The 20,371-nt window shown below is 38.9% G+C and overlaps 1 protein-coding gene across 4 annotated transcripts in view; it reads right to left on the bottom strand.

The window, feature by feature from the left end:
* LOC107042887 (FH1/FH2 domain-containing protein 3) overlaps window positions 1–20,371 on the bottom strand; it is a 54,297-nt gene that overhangs the window by 2,031 nt on the left and 31,895 nt on the right. Inside the window, exons 5-18 of one of the 4 annotated variants that reach the window (XM_015264120.1) lie at window positions 17,528–18,041; window positions 16,912–17,183; window positions 16,448–16,579; window positions 16,016–16,349; window positions 15,294–15,927; window positions 10,701–10,859; window positions 10,212–10,394; window positions 9,862–9,981; window positions 9,493–9,627; window positions 9,215–9,357; window positions 8,339–8,606; window positions 8,038–8,161; window positions 5,833–5,991; window positions 3,865–3,967 (exon numbers count right to left, since the gene is read on the bottom strand). In XM_015264120.1, coding sequence (XP_015119606.1) covers window positions 3,912–3,967; window positions 5,833–5,991; window positions 8,038–8,161; window positions 8,339–8,606; window positions 9,215–9,357; window positions 9,493–9,627; window positions 9,862–9,981; window positions 10,212–10,394; window positions 10,701–10,859; window positions 15,294–15,927; window positions 16,016–16,349; window positions 16,448–16,579; window positions 16,912–17,183; window positions 17,528–18,027 — 3,219 coding nt within the window. In that variant the 5' untranslated portion in view covers window positions 18,028–18,041 and the 3' untranslated portion in view covers window positions 3,865–3,911. Of the gene's footprint in view, window positions 1–3,864; window positions 3,968–5,823; window positions 5,992–8,037; window positions 8,162–8,338; window positions 8,607–9,214; window positions 9,358–9,492; window positions 9,628–9,861; window positions 9,982–10,211; window positions 10,395–10,700; window positions 10,862–15,292; window positions 15,928–16,015; window positions 16,350–16,447; window positions 16,580–16,911; window positions 17,184–17,527; window positions 18,042–20,371 lie in introns of all 4 variants that reach the window. The other 3 variants (XM_029126453.1, XM_015264119.1, XM_015264118.1) reach the window with 3 other exon arrangements.

Raw genomic sequence — 20,371 nt, forward strand, 5'->3', positions numbered from 1 at the left:
ATCATTTTCGTTTTTAACATTTGTGATGACATCATTTCCGGTATGACATCACTTCGACGGTCGGCCATTTTGGTGACGCCACTTCTGGCCACCTTAATCACACCAAGAGTGATGATGTAATAAAAATGGCGGACCGGAAGTGACGTCATAAAAATGGCGGACCGCAACTGACGTCATAGAAAGGGCGGGCCGGAACTGACGTCATAGAAATGGCGAGCCGGAAGTGATGTCATAAAAAGGGCCGACCGGAGGTGACGTCATAAAAAATGGTCGGCCGGAAGTGACGTCATAATAAATGGCGGGCCAGAAGTGACGTCATAAAAATGGTGGGCCGACAGTGCCTCCGCGTCACTGCCAGTTTCGTTATTCCTACTGTCGTCATTATTGTATTGTAATTTCTAATTACATCATTTTCGTTTTTAACATTTGTGATGACATCATTTCCGGTATGACGTCACTTCGACGGTCGGCCATTTTGATGACGCCACTTCTGGCCACCTTAATCACTCCAAAAGTGATGTAATAAAAATGGCAGACCGGAAGTGACGTCATAAAAATGGCGGACCGGAAGTGACGTCATAGAAAGGGCGGGCCGGAACTGACGTCATAGAAATGGCGAGCCGGAAGTGATGTCATAAAAAGGACCCACCGGAGGTGACGTAATTAAAAAAAATGGCCGGAAGTGACGTCATAAAAATGGCGGGCCGACAGTGCCTCCGCGTATTTTATCATCTATAATGTGTTTATATGAGAAATCGACGATTTTTTCCTGGCTGATATGGCTGGCCGAGAAAATACTGGCTCATAAAGTCTTCCTGCGATTCGGGCATGCGGACGTTCTTCTTTTATAGAATATTTCGGAAAAGTAATAAATCTGAGCTTGTTTACATACATCGGAGGTGGACAGATAATCCAGGTAGGGAACAGGATAGAGATTGTTAAATATATATCACTCTATCCTTTGAATCATTCCTTTGATGTACCCAGTAATCACTGCATCTAAGCCCCTGACTACTGATCCTCAGGGACATGCATGAAAAGGTATATTAGGTAGGTATATATCCACAATATGTTACAAAAAACCTGGATATATTGAACACGTTTATAAACTATAATTTATGTATTCAACATGTTTCACGTCGAGTTTTATTTTTTGCAGTTTTCAAATTTATGACTGGCACATATGCAGACTACAGAACACGTGTTGGGACGATATATTCTATCCTCACGGAATTTCAGTTCGATATGAACTCCTTGATTTTAGCAGAAAATCATCTGGTGTTTCAAATATGCATTTTGCATGATGTATTCCAGGACGGGTCATGTGGAATCGGATATAATAATTTTAGATGACCCGATACGACAACCCTATATTTAGATTTCATTGAGTATGAGATGACACGTTTTCTGAATGAAAAATGAAATCTACTGTCTATTATTAAACGCAATATCAAACGTTATGTCATCAAATTCATTGGAATAGATGAGGAAAATATCGAAAAATGCATGCAAAAATGAAAAAAAAAACAAGTGTGAATTCAATCTATCAAAAGACAGATAATATTGATTTGTCGAACATCATGCTCATTCTATTATCCCCGAGATAAACGAAGAGGTTACAAAAATCTTTCAACATCCTGCTATATACACGTGCCATCGACAGAGTATAAATCCCTACGAAGATTCTATGTGATCCCCATATGACTCATTCATAACCCGTATATGATTTATGGAGGTCCAAAGCCATATATACCCTGCAAATGGATCAGATATTTCTTCTGAGAACCAAGTTACCTCGGCATTCATCAAACTTTTTTTTTCTCAACAGCTTTTATTGTCACTTCCTCTTCACCATAAAAATCAATGTAAATGAACAAAAAAATGTAAGATGAACGTTTTAAATAAATTGATTCTTTTGACCTGCATTCACTCCTTTATTTGAGACTTGCCCGCAATGATCTTTACCTTGTTCTTCTATTTCTCTCCCCGCTGACGTAATACTCGAAGCCCGAGCAGTTTTCTCACCGAGGGAATTTTATCGCTCAAGTACTAGTCCTATCGCACTCCGAGATTTTTCCCCTAAAAGACGAATGAAATCTATATCTATATGTGGATTTTTCCCTCCTTCCTTGAATTCCCCCAACTATATCCTCACGAATATCGTAATGGCGCGTCGTTTACGAGTTTATCGTTCAGAGACCGAAATCAATGTGCCGGAACGCGTCGACTAAAGTCTGACAAATCGCGCCCGTCAGATTCAATGCGCGATGAGATATAGCCCACTGTTTCCATTTTCCGTGAGTACTGGCTGCTACAAATTATTAATATTCGATACTGGTTACCATTTCGATTTAATTCCTATTGTCTTTTGTCGGAGGAGTAAAGGAGACTATTAAAATGGTAATTCTTTATTGAGATTGGATTCTATCGTCTTTACCCCCTTGCTATTATCACTGTTAATCGAGACCTTTTTATTTTACCCTCACCTCCAGTTATTTCCCATTATTTTCATGAGGCCTGGATCAATACCGCCGCCGCAGTACTAGCCATGTTATTTCGTGGTTTAAGTCCGTGACACCAGCCTTCAAACGCAAACATCAAAACGCCAGTGTTTAAAAAAAGGGAAAAAAAAACAAAACGTGACATATTTACGTAGAAATGTTTTTTTTTAGAATGTTGGAGATGAACAAATTCACAAAACCGTCGATATAGAAAATGAAAACAAGCATCCTGGTTAACAATTGGGTTTTCTGTTTCAATTATTTTCAGGATGAGTTTTATTTTCATTGCATTTGTTCACTGGGTGCCTATCATTGGTGATCGACAACCATCGGGATGCTATTACCAATTGGCATAAAGTCCCTTTTAGCTGGATTATTAATGGCCACCAGTCGGATACCAACGTTTCGCGAATACGGTTTTGTTGTTCATCCATCGATTTGTGGCAATGACAAGCCCACTCCAATGCTTTGAATCCTTCGTGGTAGCTATTCGCTGATTCGACGTAATCATGAGAAATTTCAATTGGTTTTATCCATTATTTGACGTTTAGCCTCGGTGACAATGCTGAATGCTCCATGATTGCGACAATTTATTTTTACAAAATTTCAACGTAGAAGAAAAAACAATTGAGTTCAATTGAATGAAACAAAAGGGGGAATTCAGTCGGGGACAATAGTGTGCAATTGCTCTCGTCTGTTCGGTTTCATTGGGTTTCAACTTTTTTTTTTCATCCATTTTTTTTTGCCACCACCATGCAGTTGAATTTTTCGGGAGAAAAATTGACAAAATAATTGAAAATGATATCCTCCGTTAATCCGATTGGCGGTACGGCAATTGAACACTCCAGGGTTATAACTAGACGATGGTAATCAATAAGCCATTCGTTCCGTGTCTCCAATTCAGTTGGCCGCTGCTTGTTACCAATAAATCATTTCGTAACAGAGGAGTGCATCCCTGACGACCAGAATCGATTGTTGCATTCAGAGCTAAAGTGGAGGATGTAGGAGTTAGTGTTCCAAAGGGGCAGGATAATATACGTTTCCTCGTGTTTCATTGGCGAATTTGCCGGTGGCGGCTTACTACAATTTACCACTTGTCATCCAGTTCGTCGTGTTAAATTTTTTACCAATTCTTCATTAATTTTATTCCTCTCTCGAGGAATCCTATCAATCTTCCTCTTCAGCTTTTCTTTGTAAGCATACATATTGGAACAACAAGACAAAAACGAAAATCATGCTGGAGCACATCCACACCATGCGGAAAATCGTTAGAGAGAAATAACGTGCAGATGCATGCAGAGGCAAAAATTTATGATGAAAAAAACCACTGAACCTTCATTCAAACTTTAACATTTTTCTTCACCTTTGGGTGAGGAGGAGATGTTATACCAAGTGTATTCGCGTGTTTCTTCAGGGTCGGTACCCTTCTGGCGTTGTGTTGTTCTCACGGGTGCGTGATCGTTTCACTGCATCAACAGAAAAATGTCAAAACTTGCACAGAGACAACAGCTGCGAGTGTCATTCGAGATTAGAACCATCACCACACCCATTTTTTTTGTCCATCACCGTTGTGTAAAAAGAGAATAAATGTAAATAATAACTCGGGTTCATTAATTTCCTCGTGTGGTTTTGACATTGTTCGTGAAAAAAAAATTATTTCCCATTTTGTGATGAGTAAAATTTAAAAAAACTCTACCAGATTTTCTCTTCTCTTTCATCTCTACCTGAACATGAAATGAAATGCAACTGAAATGGATCCATCACCTTGGGAATGAAATTCGTTTACTTCAGGATTAAAAGTTATTACAAGCACTGGAGGATGTAATACCCAGTCGTGAGATCGGATTGGAAATAGGTAGGGGGCTTCTGCTGGGTGGAATGAATAATTCTGTTGGTGTATACACGGGAAAAGATACGATGGAATCAGGAAAACGGATCGAACTGTAAGCACGTCGATGGGGGATTTAGGAATCCGTTCTGCTGCACGAAAGAATTTTACTCTCACGATTTTACTTTTTTTCTTCTTCTTCAACACGTATAGTTCCTCCACGTCAATCGCATATAAATTCACGTACACCAGGGAATGGAAATTCATGAATTATACAGTTGTAAAATACGAAAAGAACCAAGTGCGATATGAAATGAATCATGAGAGCATTCATTAATAAATAAAAATTTTATTACCCCACAGTTAAAATTTAATTTTCAATTAGAGGCTCTGAGACGCTTCGTAATTGACCATTATCACGATCGTTGTGGAGCGTTTACCCACCTCTACCCAGAACTACTGCAAGACATCTAGTCTCACTACCTCCTCTCCCCTCCCCCATTTACCCTACCCCTTACCCGTAGCCTTCTGGTGTCCCGTAACAGCGACACGGAATAGGAATGGTCCCTTGCACCCTCGCGTGACGACAGTCAGTGAATCAAAAAGTTAAAGCTACCACCTCCAACATATATTTTCCTCTTCCGCCCTATCTTCTTCAGTTCCTTTTTACTCTTACTCTTTTTTCACTTCGGGTTTCACTTCGTTCAGGGAGTTTTGTGCGGTATTTCTCGAGATATAAAACCGGAAGTGCCCCCAAGGTGAGCCCGTTTCCGACTGCGATCAGGGAGAAAAATTTCTGCATTTGTTTTATTTTATTTTATTGCAGTACTTTATTTTTTTCCTGGGAATTCCTCTCTTCAGTCTAGAGCTTAATTAAAATTACTGGAGGGTTGTGAGGGAGAGGTTTTACTTTTCAAGAGAAATATTTCGAAGAATTATTCTTGCAGAGAGTCTGTTTTGATAGGGAGGAAGGGTGGATTGTTTTTTTTTCTGTTGGATCTATTTGCCCGGTAAATTCTAGATTTAAAACGCCACTCACAAACCCATTTCGCTTCGATAATTCGCGGCAAGAAGTTTTTCACAGTGCAGATTTTTCGTGTTAATTATCGCATAGTGGAATGGCGCAAAATGGACGCCTTTGTTGTGTTTCGAAGCGGAAATTTACTGGGCTGTCCGATGAAGCATATGCCATTAGCCTATCAGTAATTACTTCTCCAACATGTTCAATCGAATTGCAGAATTAATCTCTATAAATCTTAGGCTTGAAATGAAAGAGAAAATGAAATTGAGACAGAGTAAAGGGTGCGATAAAATGTGCAAAAAGATATAATTTGTTTTCCTTTTCTTTTGGACAACGGTTTGCGCCCTGTCCCACTAATCGTCAGTCTCTCGCTCCTCATGTGGAAATATTGTCAATGAAATGGTGACAATAATCGAGGTAAGACGAGAGCTAGTGGGACAGAATCGCGTGCAGGGTGCGGGGATCGCACTTACAAGACTTACGATCGGCGTGTCTCGTTCGTTTTCTCTCCCTCGGTGTTGTTCTCGTTGCTGGTGACTTGGTTGCAGTTTTCACCAGGGACTCGAGCAACTCGTCATCACCATCTGTCACGTTGCCGTTAGTTGACTCGTCCCTCAGGATTGGACCCAGCGCCGTACGTCCTGGAAAATAAAAATATTTTTTCCCCTCAATAATGGCTAATATCTCGAGGGGTGTAATTACAATTTTTTTTTGCGAACAAAAATCTCCCGCTAAAATATCTATCTCGTTTATTTTTCAAACGCCACTGGTAAATGAGTTTTCCACAACTGCAAATAAAAAATGGCTATTCCACTGGTGATGAAATACTCCACGTTCAACTCTCAAAACTGTCAGAGAACTTTTGATATTTTTCTTGCAATAAACGAGAATCATCAGAGGAAGTAATCAACAATTTTTTTTGGGATAATCGAAAACCAATTGTTTCCACTAGAAAATACACTCTTTTGAAACTTGAATACATATTTGAAAACGAAAATTTATTACTGTTATTCAAAGTTTTGAGTATCCTGTCTCATCTGGGTTTGTAAAGTTGTTCGTAGTAGGCAAGACGTATTAAGTTGTAAAAAAGAGAGACTCGTTTCCGGCCGTTGGAAGGATTTTTATCTCTGGATTGAGGAAACTCTGGTGAACCGAGAAAAGCCCTGTCTCAATTTTCCCACCTCTCCCCCTTCCCTCCCCCCCCCTTCCATCTCTGCGTCCTCGGTTTTTCCACCTCCAATCCCTCTACTGGTGCTCGTAAACTTTTCCCATGTTATGTAGCCATCGTAGCATCCCAACGTGCAATAACTTGTGTCCTTTTATTTTCTGTATACATCTCCCCAGTGTGTCTGGTAAGAAAACGTAAACCACTGAAGCTCACGCGTATCGCCAAAACTCGTCCTCCTTCGTTTCCCTTTATTTTGTTGCCCTCTGGTTCATGCTACTCGTTTCATGCCGAGTTACAACGATTTTTCTTCTCAATCTTGTTTCCCCCACTTAGTTCAATTGAATGACAAATTCAACTCTTTTACGATGAATTCCACCCGGGGATTCAATTGTCATAAAATACTTTTATATTTCTGACTTTTTTACGTATCTCTGTGGTTGAAAATATATTTTCCTCCCAAAGATAAAAATTTTGATTTAATGGAGTTGATCGTCAGACAGATTAATGTTTAAAAATTCAGATGAACGCTCTATTATCGTGTGCTATTAAATATTGATTTCCGAGAAAATTTTATTTATATGAATCATTATTATGTCATAAAACATTTTTATATCTCTTATGGCATTTTTATGTCTTTCGGTGGTTGATAATGTGTTTTCCTAACAGAATAAAATTGTGAATTTATTCTGTTTTATCGTCACCCAGATTAATATTCAAAAATTCAGACGGACGCTTCATTATTTTACGCTACTAAATATTCTCATCACGTTGTGCTTCACAAGTTACAAGTTTATGAAGCCGAACAACATCCACCAATTTACCTTGTAAATTTAATGGCATGAGAGCCTGAATAGTGAGTTATCCGAGTGCAGTCATTATCCGCAACATTTAACCACTTTAAATATTCTCCATGCTAAATTAAAAATAGCTATTGCAAACTTTGAACAATACTCGACATTATCGGATTTTTTTCAGTACTTCTCAACTGACATGTTTAATTTTCGATGAAAATTCCCGCTTACTTATTTAGATTTCCTCGCAGTTCCGTCCAAAATATCCACAAATTTCCGACCGGAGAACTCTCACAGCTACCGCAGCATTTACCGAACGTCGCGTTTCCCTACATGTTTATAACGTTCCCGCAGAATTGTGTTGAACACAAAATTCACGAGACAGCCCAGAATGTCACAAAATGAGAAACTAAGAGTTGAGAGCCACGTAAGCCAATGGTCCACTGTTAACCCCGCAATGGCAATTTCTAGTTACGTGTTTGTGGATAAAACGATTCTCTGAGGGATGTTGGAAGGACATTGGACGTAACGAGAAACACGTGACGTATCCACTCACTGTTTCACCAGACACTGCACTGATTAAAATACTTGATGATAATCAACTTCCAGATATTTCACAGCTCATCGGCTTATTCCCTCTACCTCACTTCACTTTTGACGTTAAAATTTTCTTGAACTTGACGAAAAAGAACATCAAAACAAGGTGCATAAGAATATCCTACACTCACCATCTTTTCTCTGCCTGCGCCATGGTAGAGTGCCATGTAGACTCTCAACATCAGAAATATCACTGCCCAAAAGCTGTCTGAGTTCAGCGTCTGCACGATCCTCTTTCGTTCTGAATTTACCCACCTTTAAAGGAGACAAACGAAATTCAAGTACTTGGGCAAAGAGAAAAGCCAAAAGAGATAAGAATATCCAGTCTTTCTTACTCCCAAAGCTCCCAAAGGGAGGGGAAAAAGGCTGCAATCGACTGTGCACCAAGAGAAACAAGTGAAAAAAAAGGCAACATTATGAAACCCGACTCACCTCAGTTATCATTTTCCCTCTGGTTTTATTCCTCTCCCGATGATTCGCTTTCTTCTCCAGTTGCTGAATGACACGCTCCCGGGTCGTTCTGTATTCTAGGGCAAACTCCGACACTATTCTGCAAAACTCATTTGGCTTTGTGTCCTGCACACGATGAAGGGGAATTCCCAGCCAGAGAATGAACTTGTGAAATCTATTGATGATACGTCGATGTACTATACTGAGGACTATTATTCTTTCCGCACAATCAGCAAGAAAATCAGACATTCTGAAAATTATATTGAAAATATTTTCAATCATTAGAGGAGTGAAATTGCCCACTTCTACCGAGATAAACCCATGAATATATCCCAACGCAATCTTTCTATTCTCGAGCATTTACCACTTCCTTCTTTAGCCACTTTGCGAAAACGAAGAAATCAATATCACAAAGACAAAGAAAAAAAAAATAAAGGAGAATAGGAAAAAGAAGAATTGGGAAATGAAAGTAAAAAAATAGAGTCCAATATCTGTGGGTAAAGACGAGAGGAAAAATAGGGGAAAAGAAATAGGAAAAGAGCTTCAAGTAATTAATGGCAAGTCGCTTGGACGTCGGCCAACTTCTGAAAGAGGAAAAAAAAATACACGAATTTATCGGTAACCCAAAGCCTCCCCATACCACTGACAATTTGCAGGAGTTTTGGCTCTCAAAGAAAAACAATAAACTGAAGAGATAAAAAATTTAAAAAATCCACATGATAATCGACAGAGTGGAAGCGACAGAAATGTTAAAATAAAATAAGAAATTCGATTTCTTATTGTATCTGACCAGGGGTCAGTATTAAAGATGAAAAATTGCTGAAAATTGATTAGACTTATTTATTGATATAAACTCACTTGACTTTCATCATAGTTGAGCCATCATGTTTGGCGATGAGTTTCAAGTGATCCCAGGATGCCTTGCATTCGCTCTCCAGTTTGGAAATGTTTGATGCTAACTCGTCAAAGTCGATCTTTGATGCTCTAGTTACTGCCCCTATCTGCAGAGGATAAACGAAAGAAGAGAAAGAGAGAGAGGGAAAAAAATAAAACAGGATAACGGATGAATGAAATGAAGAAAATAAAAGTTTTTCTCGCTATAGCGAAACTTGATTCTCTTTTTATGAAGCACTCACCTCGGAATAGAGGTCTGTTGAGTCTGGAAACTTCTCCATCACCATGTGACAGAGATGATGGAGGAGTGAGTGCTTATGCACAGTGTCCTTGACTTCAGGTACTTTGGCTAGGTATTCGAGTTGAAAGCCCTTTACCTGTGAAAGTAGTCGGAAAAAAATGGTAAATGAGCCGTGAATTGAATGGATTTTTTTTTCAATATTATTTTTCACGAGAGAGAGAGCGTTCTGAGGAGAGAGCTCCGTGAGGTAAATTGTAATATCAGATTTTTTAAAGTTAAAATTTTACTCGACAACTGGAGTTTGACCTACATATAAAGTATCGAATGGATTAAAACGGATATCATTTTCACTAGCATTGAATGGTCTCACCTCATTTCCGTTTAGGAATATCCCGATTGATAGGAGCGTGCTCAGAATACCCCGAAACGTTTTATTCACTCTCAGAGTTTCCATTCCTTGCTTGAGATCCATCAAAGGGTCCGCAATTTCCTGTGTTCACGAGAAAAAAAAATATTAAATCGCTTCGGGTTAATATATTTTTTTTCTCCTCCACTCGTTTTAGACTTTTTCCTCACCACCCAATATTCCCCACCGAAAATTCATCCTCAACTGTTGCCAATTCAACTTTATGTATACCCTCCCGGCTGATTTGACTATTACTTTCCTTGAGCGAGAGCTATTTCTCTTGCAACTCCATCGTGTATCCCCTCTTTACTCACCTTCTCCGAGTTCTCGAAGTCTAGTTTGAACGCCCAGAGCTTCAATCTCGCTGGCAGTTCGGATATGGAAGCGAGAGTGAGGAGAAACTGCTCAGCTGAACCAAGTGGAAGATCGGGACTGGCGGCCTGCGCCTCTTGGATCCTCGATCGTTCTTCCTCTGTTGGTAGCATCGTTAAAAGTTTCTAAAAAAAAATAACGCAAACAAGGGGAATAGAGTGAAAAATTTCCTCAAACACTTGTCATTATAATTCCGTTTGAATGTACTAGCTCTCCAATGCCACGTGAGCTCCAACATTTCTAGGAGATATCCATGGAGCAAAAGAGATTTCTTTATGTACTATCCCAGATAGGAAATTCCCCTGGCTTTCCAATGCCAACATTTTCAATTCTACCCCGATTCTTATCCCCAAGACATTCCCCAAAAAATAAGAGTGAAAAAATCAATAATACAAGGTGCATACTCAACATATAAGAGATTTTAAACTTACCTCAATCCCTTCTCGATTCATAATAGTAGCATCCATCTTGAGAATAGCAGTCTTGATGGATCTGGGCGGTGGTAACTTAGTCATACCGATATTAATGGCATTCGATCTCTTGTGATCCAGAACAATTATCTCCTTGTTTTTGTTCATCTCCTGTTGTTTCTGTTATGTTTTTTTTTCAAAGAAAACAGAAAGACGATTATTCGCATCATCTAATAGATAAAGTGTGTGCAGAATATTTGTGTTCAACTTGACTATCAATCCAGTTGGCAATTAATGAATATGGGGGAGGGCGGTGGATCGAATTAATTGCTTCACTCGATCACGTGCAGGCTCGTTAGCGGCGGCTTGTTCAAGTTATCGGCGCGTATTAATTTTTTTATTGAATTTCATTGTCTCTCCCCTTCGATTTTTTTTTCATTCAATGAACATGGTTAAATTCATTATTTGGTATTAGTGATGATTAATTAACGCTCGGTGTCAATTTTTTCCCCGTTCAATTATCACGTTCATCATGTTCTCGTGATTTCAAAGATGAAATCAATTACTCCAGTGATTTTTCCTTTTTGTCGAGATAGAGAGATCAATGTGAATTATTTTCGCTTCAAGTGTTTTCGAGATAAAAGCTCTAGGCAGGAGGTAACAAGCAGCTCAACGTTAGGATAATGGGATGAGTTGGAAGACAGTGAGTGTGATAGAAAAGTAATGATTAGAATGACAAGCAGCAACTATTCATTCTCACAACACTGAAGAATGATTTTGTTTAGGTTTTTCTATAGTAAAAAAAAGACAAGTTAAGAAATTAAGACTCACCTCCTGCAGAAAACCAGGATATCATGCCATTTTTTGTATCGTGCGAGCACCAACAATATTGCAAAGAATACAAGAAACAGATTAGCTTATTTTTTGTATCATTTATGTGATTAATAACCACCACCTTCACATAGAGGAATACTTGACAATTATTTTCATTTCTTGGGATAAAGGATTGGGCTTTTAGGGGTTGTTGACAGTGCATTGGAGTCTATTTTATAAGATTTATTCATTCATCCTGGGGTATAAAAGTACACTGAGAAAAAAGTTGAAGAAAAAGTACCAAACAAGTCAAGTAATCGTGGAGCAACCTCGATTTTACCTACTTTTTCACCTTAAATACTAGAAAAAGTACGAGATTAGTAGTGAAATTTACTTCGTTGGCCGGGAAAATATACTAAACGTGAGGGTAATTTGTACTGAAATTGTAAAATTTACCCTGCATCCTATCGAAAATTGTCCCACTGAAAGTGACTAATCGCTCCAATTTTTCGTATAATTTTTCTGGAACGGTGAATGATTTTTACCGAACCGGTTTGGTAAAAATTCACTACCATCCGTCCCCATGACCTTCAGACGGGTACGAAACAAACAATCCCCTGCCGGAGTGGGAAATTTTACTAAACAGGAGGATAATTTTTGCATCCATAGATGTATTTTTTTAGCTGAAAAATTGTAAGATATCCACTAAAAACCAGTATTTTTCGACTAAATTACATTTCGCTCCACGATCACCATTCGTATAGTAAAATTTATCACGATTTTTGAGGTAATTTTTATAGAACTTTTCTCTCCGTGTAGTCAACAACAATTTATCCCAAGCCCCCCCCATAAATTCACCGACACGAATTGAGGATGAAATTTCTTCCCAAGCAGTTAAACAAATATCCCTCCACCAAATACACTTCATTGAAATAAATTGAAAATGGAAAACTGCCGGTTTCAGAGTGAATTTCCCACATCATCCTTGTGGATATTTGTTTTTCCAAAGTCCACGTAATCTTCCTGGGGAAGGAATGTAAACCATCCACGAGGAGTTTGTTTGCAAGCTCGCTGTCGATCGTTGCCTGTCTTACTTCCGTAAATCTCGTGGTAAACTTTCCATGACAAATCGCACAAGCAGGAACCTCCATCCCCATCCCCCTTTGAAACCTCCCCTCTTTGTCTCACCCAAGAGCAAGCAATTTCATGTTACTCCGCCCTATTAGTCTATCTCATCTGTCCCCTCATTGCGCCCTCCTACTCCACAACCGGAACTGGCAAAAGTGCCTAGGAAGTGCCTCAATGCCTTTTATAACCCCTTTTTTTTCGTACTCACAGCCCCTCGTGTGCCATTACATTTTTAAACTTATCGTGACGTGTACTCTCGTGTTGCAATTTATGCGATTTAATTGAAGACAGAGAAAAAATTATTGGCTCACTTGGTCATGGTTCATGGCGAATTGTCGGTATTATCAAGTGCATGTTAATCAGAGATCATTTTACACGGAGCAATCTACTCTCTATTAATACTCCAGTTTGCATTAATTAGAAAAAAAATCATTCTTTTGTCATCTTTGTATTCTAAACTAAAACCCGAGGGGGAAATGTCTCCGCGCTAAAGAGAATTAACTGAAAAATTTCGACCATCCCTCGAGTTCTCCGTAAACATGGAAATCCCGGAGTAATTAGCACAGGAATTGAGTACAAGCGTCACCCCTAACGAAGAAAAAGCGTTTTTTTCCCATAAAAAAAAGATTTCACAGTGGGATTTTGAGTCTCTGGCGTCGCGGCAGTCAGGATTAAACTGACCAAAAAAAAATTCATAAAAGAAAAATGAAAGAAAGAGCATGGAAAAAAATTCCTACGTAATGAAAACACCAAAAGGTGGTAGACGGTGAAATAAAAAAGTTTTGTTTGCCTACTCGGCTTTCCCCTGGCTTTCCTAGGAGCAGTTGCACGCGCCGCAATTACCATTCGTTGACTGTAAATTCGTTAAAAATACATTAACCTCGGATTTGACTCGGTGCTCAACGATTTCGCTATACCCCCCCGACAGAGGTGAATTTTTCACGGGAAAAAAGTGGAAATGAATAAATTGCAGTGAATGGTTTTTTTTCATCAAAAGATTTTCACGGAATTGATTCAAAAGTGGGTTCACGCTCGTACCAATCACTTTGGCTCGGATTGGCATTTGACTAATTAATAGGTTCGTTAACGTAGTCGGCATTATTGAGCACTTTTAATTGCACCAAAAACACTTGATATGGAAAGGAAAAAAAAGCCCAATGTAGAAATGCGAAATTTAATTGGGAAAAACGTGAAAACAAACCAGAATTCTCACAATACGGTGCACATTCAGAGGAGTTTTATAATGGAATATGTATCACATTTTTTAAAATTCTGCTTCAACTGTAAAGATCCTTTGTCCTTTAATTCCAACCTTTATTAAATTAAAATGATCCCGTTTATCAGTTTGAGAGAAAAGTTGGCTAGGAACGATGAAGACACTTCATAAATTTAATTTCGAATATCGAAAACTTCATAATTTCATTCATTAGAGATGAGTAATAAATAAAAGTGAAGAAGCAAGAAAATAAAGGGAAAAGTTGATAATGAGGGAAAGAGTTTATTGGCAATTATGAAGTTCCGTCGAGTACTACGATAAAAACTTCATCAAATCAATTAATATAGACTTCATAAAACATTCAATAATAGGCGTCTGACCCGACCCACACCATAACCCCTTATAGTTGGCGATTCCATTGAATTACAATGAGAAAAGGGGAATAAAGGGGAGAGGAATGAAAGTAAGTGGCATAAATAAGGGTTGTTAGCGGAAAAGTGAAAACTATGTGAGACATAAAATAACATAATAAAAAAAAGCATTCATGAAAAGAATAAAAAATCAACTGGTTCGTTGGTGAAGTTATATACGAGAGAGCAGCGTAACGAGCGTCAACATTATTTTTATTTTAATATTATTTTATAAAATGAAAGCAAGGTGATAATAATGGTTTGAAGAGGAGGAAAAAAAGGTTCAAGAGGAAATACTGTTTTCACATGAAGAGGTTTTTCCCCTCGTTATTAATTTTTCCTTTTCTTCAAGTATTTTAATCCAACGAATTTGCACTGCTAATTCTAAGATTTTTTTCATTTTCATTTTAATTCAGTTACTTATTCACTTTTCCGCGATTTCAAGTTGAGTGGATTTTCTTGATGAATAGAAGGAGAAGGAAATGGCCATTATTATTGTGACATTGAATTTTTGGATTGAATTACGTTCGTCACAGTTTTTGCATCATAAAAGAGAGATTTCCATTAAAATGTTGTCATAAACTTTGCTTTGTCTGATGACACATTAATTTCAAAAATTTAATGAACACAAGTGATGCAATGGGGAGTTCAGAGAGTTTCTTCCGTGTACACTGTCAACAAAGATACACCGAGGAATATTGAGGGATGGATGAACGTGAAAATGGTTTTAGAGTGTCTATGAGTATTCGAGATTGGTACGTTCCAAGTACAACAGACACAGTGATGGAATTGGGGATGGAAGGTAAGTTGGAGTTGAAAGTTTAACCAAGATTATCCCCTTTAACCTGTAAAGCCTAGGCATCCTAATTCCACGGAACAACCATCGAATTCCCCTTCACTCATTCGATAATTGAATATTTTCATCATCAAGGAGTTATCGATGCGGATTTTTAGTTTGTGAATCGAAAACAATTCAATTTATCGTAAAGAAAAAATTAATAAAGACACGGAAAGCAAATTGATGACAGAATATATGATAAAGCTCACCTTGGTGATGAGATCCTTGGCTCGACTCTCAAAGAGATGCTCCAGTTTTTGGGTATCAACAGGCACCGGTTGTAGCTCATCCCAGATCATCTTGTTTTTGTCGAGACGCGAGAGAATGATGGGATCGTCCCTGACTTCCTTCCAAAAGAGTTTAACAGTTTTTTTACTCTTCTTTGAAATAGTCTGCGGTGGTGGAGTTTTTATAGTCCCAGGAGATTCCGTAATTGGACATGATCTTGAGGATTTTAGATTGACACCAAAAAGTGGCGGTGGACCGTTGGGAAAAGGAGGTGGAAATCGTCCACCAGGTGGTGGTGGTGGTGGTGCTTTTGTTCCATTCTGGTTTGATATCATTGGGGGTGGTGGAGGTGGAACTCCATTAGTCACGTTAACGGGCCCCAGTACGTCAATTTCATCGTCTGAATTGAGATCAGTGAAATCAAGATCACAAAGTGCCAATGGACGCTTCAGTTGATTCACGAGCTCTTCCCAGTGAAGCTCATTCTCCGATTTCTTGATTTCTGGTAATTTTGGTATGCCATCACCCGTCGGTGATTTGACTATGTCTGCTTTTGATTTTGATTTTGCTAAACCCTCTTTAGCTTTTGATATCAAACCACTCATGTCCCCTATCCTGAAATCATCACAATTAACAACTCAAATAAATTATCAATCACGAGGAAAATGATGACAAGGTGACGATTAATTTATTAATTAATTACCTCGATACTTTCTCTTCAACAGGACTACTGGGTATGAGATTCTGGGCCGTCAATTTCTGGGTTAAATCCTTAACAGTACCATCCCGTTTCATCTGCACAAGTACCCTCCGATCCTCATCCTCATCCGTATGATTGCCCTCGTCACACTCCACCCCCTCATCCGGACTCTTGCCATACCACGGTTTCTTTTCCTCCGAATCAAGCTTGTTAGCAACGTTCATCAGTGGCGTGAGATCCTTGCGGCTATTGGCCCTTGATATCTTGTTGCAAGTTGAATCGTTACGCTCGTATGTTGTGCCATTGGTGTAGCGTGAGCCATTTGAAACGAATGGTCCTTCGATAACAAAGAATTGACAAAATGGTAAGAAACAATTGGGAACAATTGGCACTAGAAGAAAGTGAAGAAGATAAATAAGGAGACATGTCATGTACCTTCTTGATCCTCTGTATTACCAATGGTGGCCCTCATGTTTGCAGTGGCTTCTTGCTGCTCTCTGATAAAGCTACGTTGACGTTCAGCCCTCTCCCTTCTCCGTCTCAATGCCGGAGTCACTCCGACATCGTCTAAATTGATTAACTGAATTAATGGCAAAAGCAAACGGCCTCTCCTCTTCTCCCTTCCCCTTCAATCCCTCTTCCCAAAAGCTAACCACCACAAGTCAAAGGCGTTTCAGACCTCTTGCAATAGTCTGAAATTGAACTGCTCGTATGCACAATTCAAATTTACTCAAGGCTCTAAAGTGATCACGTGCTGCGGGGGGCAGATCGACATCATTTTCATTCGCATTGCTAATGAGAAATTTACCCAGGGTACGATTTATACCGATTTACAACTGAATCACTAATGAATTATTTCTTTTCATTTAAGATTAATTAAAAGAAATGTCACAACTCACTCGGATATCCACCTTTGTTCTCCTTGTAGCTTCCATTTAATTGAACATCACCAAGGCCCTGTGAGCTTTGTGAACTACTGGACTCGTCGTCGTCGTCGAGTAAACTTGAATTGAGTGTACCATTCAGTGAATTCAAACCGAGAGAATGATTTAGACGTGGACTCAGCCGGGCATTTAAGGACATGGATAGTGGCGATGTGCCCGTTGAATGTCTACGAGATTTTCGACGCTCTTGGGAATCTACGAGGGATTTTCTATTCCTCAGAGTCTTCCTGGAATGTAAAATATGGAATGGCTTGGAGATTCTGGGATTGAATATTTACGGCTAGAAAATGATAAAATGTATCGTTAAATTGTGAATTATTCCTTGATTTTGGAATTTCATTATTAATGACAAATCGATATGGTATATTCAAATTCAATTATACAGTTGAAATTATTTAATGTAAATGATAAAACGATTCTCGCAAAATTGAATGAGCACAATTGCTTTAGTTACATTAAAATCATGAATTGGAGTAAAATTGACGCATTCAATGCACCAGAAATTCTTCAATACAATGGCCTATTTGTACTAACAAATGAATATTCAATAATTCATGACATAACCAAATACCTGATGTTGTCGTCAAGCTGTCGAATAGGTGAGCCCCTATCATTGCCGTCCTCGTGATGCAAAACAGCCTCGTAAATTTGAAATTGCCTGAGTAAATCCAGATCGGTCCCTTGCTTTGACATGTACCGCTGAATAATTCCCTCAATTCCCTGCTCCTCAAGACAATCAACTTGATCATAATAAGTGTCTTGATCAGGTATACCGTTGAGACACTTGTTGACAAGTGTTGTTGCATAAATGAGTAATTCAGTGTCAGCTGCATCGTAATCCTTGAGGAGCTTCATCACATTAGTCCATGGTATCATACCACGTGAGGTGTCAACTGACCGTACAGCACGTACTAGGAGAAGGCTGTTAGTCTCAACGTACTCAACAAAGACAAGTAGGAGCTTGAGGGCGGTCTTGACGACGAGCCGAAACCGACTGGCAATGAGGGTGTAGAGCCATTGAACTGTCTGGCCGTGCTCCATAACACCATTCATACCGTCTACATAGAGCATCACCTGGCCGAGAGCTAGAGGGGAAAAAATCAATTATTCTTTTTTTTCCTTTCTCCTTTTTTTTACAATGTTCACTCGCCTAGAGTTTACAATCGTATTTTTTTTATCGTTATTTTACATCGCTTTGGCCCGGTTAGGGTATACTGCGATGATGATCAAGACTTTGAATGGTTAGATCGCACCATTCTACCCGGCCGGGATTTGAACTCGGAACCTTTCGTCTGTGAGGCAACGAACTTACCCACTGCGCCAAGCCACCGGGCACAATCGTTGTTTTTAACGATTTTCAAATGAGTTCGTGAGAGGAACTTTACATCGTTTCAATTCAATTCTAATGTGTGTTCACTGAGAAAAAAATATAATTCTTCTGACTATATTCCATCACCGTCGAATTATAGTCAAAAAGTCCTCAACAATTTTTCATGAGTTACGGTAACTATGGCCGGAGAAGTAATTACTACAATGGAATGTAGTCATTGCAACTATTTTATAGTTCTCCTCACGATAGATTTGTCATGGTTACTTTTGAACTTTGGTTAGTTTAACTGCATTTTGATTTTCAAAAATTGCGCTTGTGAAGTTACTATAATGTTATGTGCCGCATACAAAAAAAAATCGTATCGTTCACTAAAATGCCTCAACTATTTTCTTATTGTAAATCGAACTTTAAATTTTTCTCTCAGTGTAGTAGTCACTTAATTATTATCTCTTTTTATTGAGGAATTAAAAGTCGACTTTTGCTGAAATGAGTAGCATCATAATATATTTATGATAGTAAGTTCATCTTTATGTACAACCCAACATAATAAACATAACAAATTGCTTTCCACTATACAGAGATAAATTATGATAGAGGTTCTGAAACGAAACTTCATCAACATAGTATTTATCGTTTGATAACAACATTCGCTAAACCCGGGATAAACGCTCGATGGTACTGAGAGTAACTGAGAGAGAGAGAAGGTACCCCACGGGGTGGCCACACCGGGAATTACGGTGAAACGATAAAGCTCAGGCAAAAAGCCCGTGTTTGCGAGGCGTTTTCGAGTGCCTCGTAAAGTTTCACCCACTGTGGACCCGTTTCACAAGCTGCATCCAACGAGCTGGGCTAACAAGAGTTTAGGGCATAAATTCGAACCTTCTCTATCTCCCAATTCAAGCCCTACTGGAGATGGTTTCGTTTTTCCCTTCCGAGTTTTGGAGAGTGATTTCAACCCCTTGGATTTTCCCCATTGTTGCCATGAATTTACCGATAGTTAGTCTCATGATTCAGTATTTTGTTTGCATTGGGATAAAACGGAGCAGAAAATTATGCTTTACCCCGGAGAAGTTTTAATTAAAGCAAGAAAGTGCCTTTTTTGGTCGACGATGAAAGTTCGCAATGAGGAGAAATTAAGTATTCACTAGTTAGAATTTTTTAATTGAACACAAAATGATGAGAGAGTTTTTTGCAATGCAAACGAACGATTGCTCATGCGAACGGATGAATTTCGTTCAACGATTACCTGTAAAGATCTCGTCTTTCATTTTTCATCTACTTCCCTTCGTGAAATACACCATTCTCCTGCTGAGCAAGCATTAAACCCCCGTCGATAGTCCTTATTTCTCTATTTTTTACCACTTCGCTCTTTTCCATTTGACCGTTTTTTTTGCTGGATTTATCCCGAGGATTTGAACTGTCAGAAATGAAACTGAAGGAATCGCCACTCCACTACTCGTTGAGTCTCTATTGATTAGACCATCAACGTATCAGTCAACCGTTTTTTTTCCTCAGACTTGGGGTTAATTGATAACCAGTGAGCAAACGGATGGGCAAAGGAAGCAGTGAACTAAGTGGAATAAGTTAAGTCGATTATAAAGTTCAAGTGAATTCGAAGGGGATCCTCGCACGAGTAGTGGAAGAAACTCCTCGAAATTTCAGATCATTTCACACGCCATCGAGCATTGAAGAGGGTCACGCGGAGCCAATGTATAAAATCTCCCTCTGTCTCTATCGTTTCTCTCCATTTCTCTTTCATTTTTCGGGAGTTGATGAGTAACAAGAGCCGTTATCGGTTAAATTATCATGACTGCATTGGTCGAGTCATCTTTTATCGCAACTGAAGAAGAGGAGAACTATTTTCACGACTTAATAAACGCAGAATAGGTTGGAATTGTCGGGGGAGGGGAGGTAGGTAGCCCCTAGATTCCTCTTCAATTTTTTTTCCACCTTCCCACTTTTTTATTCAGCCTCGTTTTTATTTTTATTCCATTTTCCCATTTGAATTTTTTTTTCCACTCCTAAATTGCACACCGTTCTACTGGACGAAGTAACTTTAATTAAACTACGAAACGTATACAAGTT

The sequence above is a fragment of the Diachasma alloeum genome, unplaced genomic scaffold (assembly GCF_001412515.2).
Source record: "Diachasma alloeum isolate Michigan unplaced genomic scaffold, Dall2.0 Dall_scaffold_00534, whole genome shotgun sequence".
Taxonomy (NCBI): Eukaryota; Metazoa; Arthropoda; class Insecta; order Hymenoptera; family Braconidae; genus Diachasma; species Diachasma alloeum.